This window comes from Balaenoptera borealis, assembly GCF_965194805.1.
Source record: "Balaenoptera borealis genome assembly, contig: HAP1_SCAFFOLD_1977, whole genome shotgun sequence".
Taxonomy (NCBI): Eukaryota; Metazoa; Chordata; class Mammalia; order Artiodactyla; family Balaenopteridae; genus Balaenoptera; species Balaenoptera borealis.
Genome location: NW_028122285.1, coordinates 37,549 through 48,665, shown reverse-complemented (window position 1 = coordinate 48,665; position 11,117 = coordinate 37,549). Strand labels below are relative to the sequence as shown.

The 11,117-nt window shown below is 47.0% G+C and overlaps 1 protein-coding gene across 2 annotated transcripts; it reads right to left on the bottom strand.

Moving 5' to 3' along the window:
• Positions 1-4,753: 4,753 nt before the first annotated feature.
• On the bottom strand, positions 4,754-10,637 carry PSMB5 (proteasome 20S subunit beta 5). 2 transcript variants are annotated; one of them, XM_082409397.1, is made up of 4 exons: positions 10,175-10,637; positions 9,136-9,442; positions 8,507-8,584; positions 4,754-5,261 (listed from the first exon to the last, which is right to left on the bottom strand). In XM_082409397.1, the coding sequence occupies exons 1-4, from the start codon at positions 10,370-10,372 to the stop codon at positions 4,975-4,977; spliced, it is 870 nt and encodes a 289-aa protein (XP_082265523.1). In that variant the 5' UTR covers positions 10,373-10,637; the 3' UTR covers positions 4,754-4,974. The 2 variants fall into 2 exon arrangements, with proteins under 2 accessions (XP_082265523.1, XP_082265524.1); XM_082409398.1 differs by lacking the exon at positions 8,507-8,584 and having other exon boundaries at positions 10,175-10,629.
• Positions 10,638-11,117: the final 480 nt, after the last annotated feature.

Genomic DNA, 11,117 nt, shown 5'->3' with positions numbered 1-11,117 from the left:
ATTTCCTTCTTACCAGAAGCACCTGCTATTCCTGTCTCCCTGGGAACTTGTGGCCCCCCTCTCGCCATTTGAACAGCCTCAGTCCTGACCTGTGAGCATGTATGTGTGAGGTGTGTGGCCAGGGGGTCTGAAAGTGAGGGGAGAGAGGACCTCTTTGTGAGTCAAAAAGTAAAATGTTAAAAGGTACTGAATCTGTGATCCTGCCTCACTTACCCTCCTGCTCTTATGAGAGGGGTTTCTGCTTTTCTGTCTTCCTGGCTGGGTTGAGAAAAGGTGGTTCTGAGAGAGCTCAAACCTTCTTTCCCACCTTGCACAAGCAGAGTAGACAGAGAGAGATTCTTGCAGAATGTAAGTGACTGTGACAGTACAGGGGCAGCACACAGAGGCACGTGTTCAGTATGTATGGCTGGAGAAATTATCTGTCTCCAGGGGGACATGTTTCACTGTGCATTAGCTTCTCGCTGCTTCCTTCTTCCCGATTTCTCTGCCCACTCTCTCTATCACTTGTCCTTCTGAGTCTCCCTTCCCACTCCCTGACCCACACCCCCATTCACAGTCCAGCTCTGCCCATCAACGTCTCCATCCATCTTCTCTGCCACGACCCGTCTCCCTCTCCTCTTTGCTCAATCTCACTCTTGCTGTCCAGGAGTCGCTTTTCTGTCTCATTTGTCTCTTGTTTTCTCTAGCTCACTTTCTCATATTCCATCTGTGTTTCCCTCTGTAATACCAGTTTTTTGGGTACCCTGAAGCTAGCAATAACCTTTTCTTTTTACATTAGTGTCCATAAGCAGCACTTGGTTTATTGATTGATTAGTTTTTATTTAAATTCTGTGGAGGAAAGAGAAGGGAATTTTTATCAAGTGAGAGCAGAGAGAAAACATGAAATCAACAGAGACACAACAGAAAGAAGGCGCATCCTGAGAAGATGGGGGTGGGGCTGATATAGGGGGAGGCATCAGAAGGCGTTGAACCCACGATGTCTAATTTCCTTTCACATAAACTGGTTCAGATCTTCACGGCTGATGACAGCTAAGTCTGGATTATAAAGTGTGAAGTGCCAAGTTAGGCTTGGCACCTGACTCAGAGGCAGAGCTTCAGGGAGAAATGAGTTGGGTTAAATAAACCCAAGAAGCTGACGTGGGTAGAATTTCTTCTGCCTGACCCATTAACAACTGCGAATGGGACATTTTAGAAATGGTTTTTATGGAAATGCTTCAGTGGGGCATAGCCCTGAGAAGCAAGAACTTGGCTCTGAGGCCAGGCCTGGGGTGCACCGCAGGGATGTGGAGAGTCAGCTGATGCAGGGGTGGGGGGCGGCCTGGGTCAGGCAGGAGGTGGCGACAGCTGCTCATCAGGGCAGTTGTGACTGCTGTGTTTGCTCTCTCATCTTGCCCGCTATAATTAAAGCTTTCCCAATACGATTCTGGCTTCCTAAAGGGAAACTAGAATTTAAAAAACAAACAAGAAAAAGTACCCCAAAATAGCAGAGATGCTTAGTTGCAATATACATGTTTTATTTTATTTTTTTAAATAAGTTTATTATTATTAAAAAATTTTTTTGGCTGCGTTGGGTCTTTGTTGCTGCACGCGGGCTTTCTCTAGTTGCGGCAAGTGGGAGCTAGTCTTCGTTGCAGTGCACGGGCTTCAGTAGTTGTGGCACACGGGCTCAGTAGTTGTGGCACACAGGTTTAGTTGCTCCGCGGCATATGGGATCTTCCCGGACCAGGGCTCGAACCTGTGTGAACCCGTGTTTCCTGCATTGGCAGGGGGATGCTTAACCATTGCACCACCAGGGAAGCCCCCATACATATGTTTTAAATCATAAAGCTGTTAATCCTGTCTTGAGGTCACTGCTGCTGGTCAGTTTCAAAGCATCTAATCTACTGCTAAAGCCCTGGCAGGAGGGGCTCTTAACAAAACAATCAAAACTAACAGAAAATGAAATACCTAATTGTATTCACCAAATTAGATACGCTCATGTGAATTCATCACTGACCCAACCATCCTCCTTCTTCTGAGACTAGGGAAATGCTTCCCCAGTTTCCCTCCACCTTTTTTCACCTTACTCCCTTTCCATCCCCCCTCTTGCCTCGCTCCCCGGAGAGTCCACATAGAACCTGTGGACCATAACAAATCAGTTGTTTTATTTCCCCTCAAAGGATGTAACTTTCCATTCCCCAAATGGCTTTGACAGTTTTCTCATTTGCTAGCTGAGGAGGATATCAAGAGACATTGACCTTCTGGTTTTGCCTAAAGAGGGAACACTCAGTAACTATTATGCTTCAGTCCCTGATTTAACTGTGACCTTCCTCCCTCCTCCTCATGTCCTCGCCTACCTTTTCACCTTCCCTCATGAACATTCTACTCACCCCACAGGGCACCGCTGCTCCCTGTAGCCCTCCCTTGCCTGGTTTGGAGATGCTATAAGGCACATCTGTCTTCAACCCCACAGCATTCCCTGCCAGCAAGAGGAAGCATGGGGCCTCTAGGAGTGTTTTGCTCCCTGTTTAACCAGATTAGTCCCATCACCTACCCTGAGGAGTCAGATTTGGGTGTTACTGAGCTATCTGTGGAAGGAGAAATTGTCAGACATCACTTAAAAAGCCCTGGCCCTTGGATGCCTGGGAACTGCAGAGAGAAATTAATCTTCTGGCTATTTAAGGCAATTTCTTTTCCATCATCCTTTGTCAAGAGGACTGCACTGGGAAATTAATCTGATGGGAGTCCCTGAACTGGTACACTCCACTCAACAGCATCTCTCCAGTGCTGTGCAGTATCCGTCATCCCCGCACAGGCAGAGACACACATCACTGCAAAGCCAACTCCCCACCATTCCCAGCAGCAAGAAACTGCAATTGCAGAGTGAGTGTCACTGGGCCTGGAGACTTGCAGTTTTCCTCTATCTCTGCTCTACTTTCTTTCCAGAAAACCTACCACAGATTGATCTCTTCCATTAAGCCACTCTTTCTTTTATCCAAAATGCAGGAAGGCAGAGAAGCAGGGATATGCCAGAACACAGGACTCTAGGATATGCATTTTTTTGCCTGAACATAAGGACTCAGCCAGTGCAGAATAGGTGTTTACACTGAATAGCTAGACCACTGCAAAGTCAGGTGTGAGACAGCAACAAGGCAAGGGCAGCATTGCTTCATGACTATCTCTTCTCTCCAGACTGAATTTTCTTTCATGGGAAAAGAGCCCAGGGAGTCTCATGCTCTCTGGGGGTCAACGTAAAAGAATTCCAATCTTCAACTCTCTTTTCATCCTCAAGGTTATTTCCCAGGGCAGTTGTTTTCAAATTGTGTTCCTTGGGGTTCCAAGAAGTTCCAGGGAGTATGCGTGGGGGGCCGGGGGGGGTGGCGATGTGGGAAGTGGCTGGAGGGGTAAGCTCAATGGTTGAGGCGCTGGGCCCTTCAACTCTACTTCAATCTGATTTGATTTCTTTCAGGGGCTTGGATTTCTCCTAAGAGTTCATTTTTTAAAAAGAGTTCTAATTTTGTAAAAGGTCTGCAAACGACTGTCCTAAGTGAGAGGAAGATGACCGTCTCTGCCTCTTGCAGCTAAGCATCTGCCGACGGCTGCGCAGAAGGGAGCTGTAGTGTGGCTCCTGCCTGCTTTGACTGTAGAGCAGGTCTAGGTCCACGCTGGCAGCTCCTCCGCTCCAGGGGCTCTGGAGGCACCTTTCAGCAAAATGAATCTCCTTAGGCACGAGAGTCATTTGTTTTCCAAACTCCCTTCTCTGGTCTCACTAATTCCCAATTTCCCTGCATTTCACAAATGCAATTAACAAGCCTCCATCAGTTCCTGGCCGACAGCCCTCATCAGTCAATACGGAGACTGCAGGAGGCTGAAGGGGGAGGGAAGGTGCAAGAAGGGAAGGTTGCTGCAGTATGGGGGAGAAGAGGCTTTACCCCTCTATTTCTGTGGATAACCCTTCCCAGCCCCTTGGCCTCAAAAGACGACACTGTATTGTCACCCTCACCAACCACTTTCTTCCTTCTTGCCAGCTAATACAAAGCAGTGTTTATGCCCTCCTCTCCCATTTCTTAAAAGTTTCTCCCATCAACCTCCTCTATCTCCTCTATGTCCTATGCCTTCTCTTTAACAGAAGGCCTTGCCATCTGCTGCCACCATAGCTTGGGAAGCCCCTCAGCGCTGGGTGTGATAAATCAGCCATCTCTCTGCTCTCAGCAGGGCCTCTTCCCCACCCACACGTTCCAGTGAAAATTTTGTGCCGCTTCCTGCCCAGGAGGCTATAAGTCCACCATCATCTCCGTCTGTCTCCCACACTGGCACACACTGGAGGGCCAGGACAGGGATCACCAGGCTGGTGGTCATTACTGCTTTCACACACACCTCTTTGTCCTCTTTTCCCAGGGTCAAAGCCTTCCCTTCCCAACTGGCTTACCCTCTCCACCTTTCTGCTCTGCATGTAGCATCAGCCTCCCCTCCCCCACCACAGGAGGAGAGCTTTTTTTCCTCCGCAGCTCGGCCTGGTACAGCCCTGTGCATCTTTCCACCTCATCAACTTTTCATCTCTTTGCAAACAGAATCAGGAAGTCTCTCCCTTCTCCCTCCCTCTCCTTCTCCTTTGTTATTAGCTTCATGAGTGGGGACGTTAATGTATTCACTAGACAATGTCTTCACACCACTGTTTCCTGTAATTACAGTCACTTCCCTCCCACTGTCCCGGCTTATTTGACTGTAAAGTGCTTGGAGGGGGGACAGTGTGGAGAAAAGACACAACACAGGCTGAGATTGAGTAGTGTAATGTTAACATCCAAGAAAGTAAAACAAAGAATTACCTCTGCAGTAACTCATTAACAACGGATAACACATGGAGGTCAATGCACCAGAGATTAAAAAAAAATGATCGATACAATCAGGGACCCCTCCACTACAGGATGGGGAGCTGTACCCATATTACCAACAACAGTCACCCCAAGCAAGGCAAGCAGCCACATCTGCCCTCCTTCAGGGGGTAGATCCACTATACTTGTCATGTAGATCAGCTACATTGTCACTGGAGACTCGGATCCAGCCATCCTCCCGGACATGGTAGAGGTTGACGGAACCTCCTGAGTAGGCATCTCTGTAGGTGGCTTGGTAGATGGCTCGACGGGCCAGATCATAGGCCTCTTCCACCTCCAGGTCATAGGAGTAACCCCTATCCATGACCCCATAAGCATACACAGAGCCAGAACCTACAGAGAAGGTGGCCCCTGAGATTCGGTTTCCTTCACTGTCCACGTAGTACAGGCCTGGAAAGAGAGATGACGTTAGTAAGAAAAAAATGATCACCCCTTTTGACATCTGATTCATCCTCCAAGGCAACAGTTCTCCATTCCTGTTGAAACCCAGGGGAGACCAACAGAAATACAACAAAATAACACTTCTATAAAATTACTTTAAAAAAAAAGGTGAAGGGGCTTCCCTGGTGGCGCAGTGGTTGAGAATCTGCCTGCCAATGCAGGGGACACGGGTTCGAGCCCTGGTCTGGGAAGATCCCACATGCTGCGGAGCAACTAGGCCCGTGCGCCGCAACTACTGAGCCTGCGTGTCTGGAGCCTGTGCTCCGCAACAAGAGAGGCCGCGATAGTGAGGCCCGCGCATCGTGATGAAGAGTGGCCCCCGCTTGCTGCAACTAGAGAAAGCCCTTGCACAGAAACGAAGACCCAACACAGCCAAAAATAAATAATAAATAAATTTTTTAAAAAAAGTGAAGAAATCAAATTAAATTTTAAGACTTCAGGATTCTACACATACCATCCCATCTTACCTCACATTACAGTAACTGCCTTGTCTGTCTTCTCTGTACAACCAAAAAGCAAGTATAATTCAAATGACTTAGGTTTCAAGCACAGAACTTCAGGCGCTGCGAGAGGTAATACTTAAGACAATCCTGGGATTTCCCTGGCGGTCCCGTGGTTAACACTCTGCACTTCCAATGCAGTAAGTGCAGGTTCGATCCCTGGTTGGGGAACTAGGATCCCAGAGGCTGTGCAGCCAAAAAATGAAGGAAAAAAAAAAAAACAGAAAGACAATCCCAACCCTCAGAGTTTAGACTATCTGGAGCGCAAGGCATACATCACACAGTAAGAGAATAAAGCCTATAATTTTAAATCATATTGTAAAGACCTGCACTGTCCAGTATGGTAGCCACTAGCCACAGGTGACTACTGAGCATTTGAAATGAAGCTAGTACCACATGCTGGAGTAATAATATTTTGGATCTATTGGGTTAAATAAAATATATTATTAAAATTAATTTTCCTTTTTATTTTTAAAAATGTGGCTACTGTAACATTTAAAATTACATGTATGGCTCATACTATATTTCTATTGGACAGTGCTGGTACAGTGGTAGGCCAGGTCAACCGCCTATTTTTTTAATTTTAATTTTTTAAATTAATTTTTTTTTGGCTGTGCTGAGCGGCTTATGGGATCTTAGTTCCCCAAACCCAGGCCCTCGGCAGTGAAAGCGCACAGTCCTAACCACCAGACTGCCAGGGAATTCCCCCAAGCACCAATTTTATAAAGTTTTATTGGAACATAGCCACAGCCATTTGTGTATATATTGTCTATGCCTCCTTTTTTGCTAAAACAATGGAGCTATGTAGTTGAGACAAAGATCATATAGCCTGCAAGCCTAGAATATTTACTTATATTTGGCCCTTTATGAAAAAGTTAGCCAACCTCTGGTATAGACAAAAGTTTAGACAAAGATGTAGTAAAATTTTTATCATTTCCATCTGCCCACTGGGCCTCTCCAGCTGGATGCCTTTGTCACCAAATTCATATTTAAATTTCCTGTCCTCAAATACTTTCAGTGGTTCTCCATTACCTACCAAACTCATCCGTCTTCTGCCCCACCAATCCACTTCCTTCTGTATTTTCAAGTTCTGTCAATGCATCACTAATCTTCTTCCTATTTCAGTGGTTCTCAACACTCACTATGCATCAGAATCATCTAAGGAAGTTTTTTTTTTTTTTTTTGCCACAGCAAGCGGCTTGCAGGATCTTAGTTTCTGGATCAGGGATCAAACCCAGGCCCCGGCTGTGAAAGTGCTGAGTCCTAGCCACCGGACCACCAGGGAACTCCCAGGAAGTTTTTTAAAAAGATGCCTAGGACTTAGCCCAGGTATTCTTTTTCAATTGGTCTGGGTGGGGGACAAGCACGGGGCTAGATTCTTAAGTCTTCAGGTGATTATGATACAAGCCAGGTTGAAAAGCACTGCCCTTATCAGTTTTCAGGTTCCGATGGTTCTAACATGGAGCCCGTCCTCAAGTCCCATTGCCACTACCTTGCCTAGTCAGCTCACCATCTGGTTCCAGTTGCTTCAGAATTAAAGTAGACTTTAGTTCCAATTAAATTAGATGTCCAGTTAACTTCCCCCAAAATCTCATGCTTCTTCCCTGTCTTCTTTTGTTCATTCTGTTTCCTTTCTCTCATTTTCACATCCAGGAAAATGAGACCTCCCCAATTCCCCCCATCAGAAGCAATCCCCCCCCACCCCCCGAATTCCTTCAGCATTTTATTGGTTCTCTTTAAAGTGGCATTCATCTCATTCAGCCCTGCATTAAGTAATCTGTGATCCTTTCTCAGTCAGCTTGAGGCCAGGGGCTGACTCATCCTGAATGGGACAGCTTGTCAGGAAGGCTTCTTGAGATGGTACAATTTAGGTTATGCTATGACTTCCTGTGTTTTCCTTGCTAGCCAGCTTCTGTACTCTCTTACACTGTTTTCCACCACCTGGGACCAATCCAATAGCTAAGGATTCAAAACAACATTTCTGAAATGCTACCCTAGACCACACAAGATGTATGGAAGTGTTCTTTCACACTTTTCAAAGAGAAAAGTGTTTCAGTTTCCAAAGTAACAAACTGAGCTCCTCTATCACATGCACTTTTAAATCTCTCCTCATTCATCCTCTATTGAGTAATGAACTAATATTCTCCAAAGCAAATGAAAAAGTGGTGGGTCTCCTACAGTTGTTCAAAAGAGGAAAACTAGGCATTTACAAAGCAGGTAAATGAGGGAATTCCCTGGTGGTCCAGTGGTTAGGACTCAGTGCTTTCACTGGTCAGGAATCCCTGACAGTTCAATTCCTCCTAGTCAGGGATCCCGCAAGCCGTGCAGTCAAAAAAAAAAAAAAGGGGGGGGGGCGGGGGGAGGTAAATGAATGAAGCAAAGCCAATAGGAGGAAAGATTAACTATTTTCAAGCACCAACGGGCAAAATTAAACAGAAAGTGACTAGCTGTATCCCAGCTTAACTAAAGGGACATTCAAAATTGGCTGAACAAGAACTGATATCAGATACAAGACTGAATTTCCTGTCAAGGTTTTTATATACCAGAAAGAAAAATAGGCTAAGGAATTTCTTTTCAGAGATGACAACAGAACCTAGGTGATTATATCAAGCAAAGAAAGGAGATGAGTCCCAAAGGGCCCCCCTTCTAGGCCAAAGACTCTCTTCAGGTAAAAAGGGAAGAGAAATGACTAACTTTTGAGTAGGTACTTAGTTTCGCTGTCCAATATGGTAGACACCAGCGACATGTGGCTGTTGAGCACCTGAAATGGGGCTAACGACACATGCCGAAATGATAATATTTTAGTTATTCTGGATTAAGAGAACTGTTAAAATTAATTTCACCCATTTCTTTTCACTTTTTAAATACATCCATTAGAAAATGTAAAATTACATGTGCAGTTCACATTGTATTTCTATCAGATGCCACTGACTAGAGTTTTTATGTCTATTAGCTGATTTAATTCTTAAATACAACTCTTTGCAGGTCTTATCATTTTACAGGAGAGGCCAGAAGGAAACACATTACGTGTCAGACACTACATGCTTGACATGTATTACCTCATGGAATCTATGTAACAGACGATGAAACAGTCTGAGAAAATAAGCAACCTGCCCAAGGTCAGAGGGGTGGTCAATGACACAGCTGATCTACTTCCCTGCCCCTTCCTACACTACAGCCCTTCCTTGAACAAACAGACGAAACGACTGAGAACTAACCAACACATCCCCAGCACTGACATACGCTCTTTCATTCATCTGTTCATCCAACCCCTCCTCTCTGTAGTGCCAGCCCAAGAATCACATGGTTGCAGCTTAACTCACCAGGGCCTCTCTTATCCCAGCCACAGATCATGGTGCCCATGGACAGCCCCATGCCTTTATACTGATACACCATGTTGGCAAGCAGCTTGGAGGCAGCTGCTACCGAGATGCGTTCCTTGTTTCGAAGCTCATAGATTCGACACTGCCGAGCCAACAGCCGCTCCCAAAAGCTGCAATCCGCTGCACCCCCAGCCATAGTACCCAGCAGGTAGGGGTTGATCTCTATCACCTTCTTTACTGTCTGGGAGGCAATGTAGGCACCTGCTGTGGCCCGGGAGTCTGCTGCAACAATGACTCCATGGCGAAACTGTTAAGATCAGAGGAAACACAAAACAGGCCACATGAGACCACAAAACATCATCTTTGACATTTCTTTATGCATCAGTGCAAACCCAGAACATCTCTGTCTCTGCCGTTTTATACTTCACAACATACTTTCCCTCATATTAATGTCACTAGAGTTTCACATCAATCCCTTGACATGGGATTACCTTCAGTATTACCTTCACTTGATGGCTGAGGAATGAGATCGAATGACCTACCCTAGATCATACAGCCAGTTACTGCAAAGCTGGGCCAGGAATCCCAATTGTCTGGCTCCTAGTACAGTGCTTCCTCCCACCAACCTTCCTCCTCAAGCCATAACGTTTCGGTAACCCTGGCCTATCGGGGCTACTCAGTTTCTAAAACCTTTGGTGGTTAGAACAGCCTTCCCTCTGCCAGTGTTCACTGCTGCTGCGTCCTTTCCTGGACAGGAGCACCCTGGGGTCGCCTGGGTATCAACCCAAGCAGCCTCGGGCTCCTTCTCCCACTTACCACACGCCCCGCCCTTCCAGCCCCGTCACCCCCAACTCCGGCCAGAGCGAGAACCGAGGCCTCTCGGGGCAGTGAGACAGCGAAACCGCCGGGGTTGGGGTGAGAGGCCCGAGCCTCCGTCTGGGTTTCGTGGCCGCGACCACCGCGGGTTCCGGACTAGCTGGGAGGTCGGGAAGGGCGCGGGCGCGCGCAACTCTGCCCGGCGCGACGGCTGGGTCCGCACCTTGAAGGCCAGGGTGGTGGTTCCATGAAGTATTTCGATTCTCGGCTCCTCTGGGACACCCCAGCTGGGCGCGACCAGGCTCAGCCCATCGCTGGGACTCCCTGGACCCAGGTCCAGCAGATCCGCACGACCCCCGAGCCCGAAAAACCCGCGCCGGTTCACGGGTAACGGCCTCTCCAACACGCTAGCCAGCGCCATGTCTAGTAAGGGCAAAGGGAACTGCCTGCCAGAACGCCTAGCAAAGAGCGGCCGGGCAACGCCTCGTCGTCACAGCTTCACTCCCTATTAAATCTATCACAGGGAGCAACCATTTTAACTCCTGGCAACCACGCCTCCAAACACAGGAGCCAGACGCGAGTGATTATTTTCACCGAGGAGGAAAAAATAAATGGCTTCACTCCTCTTAAATTACAAAGGGATGTGGCTGCCATCTTGACTTTGGTCACGTAAACAACACGGGATTAGATTAACCTCAAATTCATAGGAAGCAATCGCGAACGTCCAGGTCGAGGGAGGGAAGTGGGGCCGGCCATCTTTCAGAAGGGCGTGACTGGATGAAAACCTGTTCTAAACCGGTAGCGGTAAATCAGCCCCGCCCCGCCCCGCCTGGTGTCCAAGCAACACTCACATCACTACTGCTTCAGCAGTCTGTTAACGCGACTGAAGTTGCCATTTTGTGTAAGGGTACTCTCTAATACTGGGTAAAGTAATGATCTACGCTGAGGCCATTTTCCTATGAAGTTAGTAAAACCACAGTAGTTTGTGCTAAAAAGCGCAACAAAATAAGAGCGCTATACCGCTTGTTGTTTGATAACATCAGTCGCCACGCTAGCCACGTTCTTTAACAGTAACCAATTTTTAAGATTCAGTGTTGTCTTTACTCCCACCCTCTGGTGGAAATTCTACTAAGTAATGAATTGACCAAAAGGCAGATAGAAGAATA

What these genes read in the sequence shown, in the direction of transcription:
- PSMB5 (XM_082409397.1), bottom strand. Translation starts at nt 10,372, where the DNA reads ATGGCGCTGGCTAGCGTGTTGGAGAGGCCGTTACCCGTGAACCGGCGC. An exon ending in CCACCACCCTGGCCTTCAAG is followed by an intron (nt 9,443 to 10,174) that starts GTGCGGACCCAG and finishes TGATCTTAACAG; the next exon opens with TTTCGCCATGGAGTCATTGT. An exon ending in CTGGGATAAGAGAGGCCCTG is followed by an intron (nt 8,585 to 9,135) that starts GTGAGTTAAGCT and finishes ATGTGTCGTTAG; the next exon opens with CCCCATTTCAGGTGCTCAAC.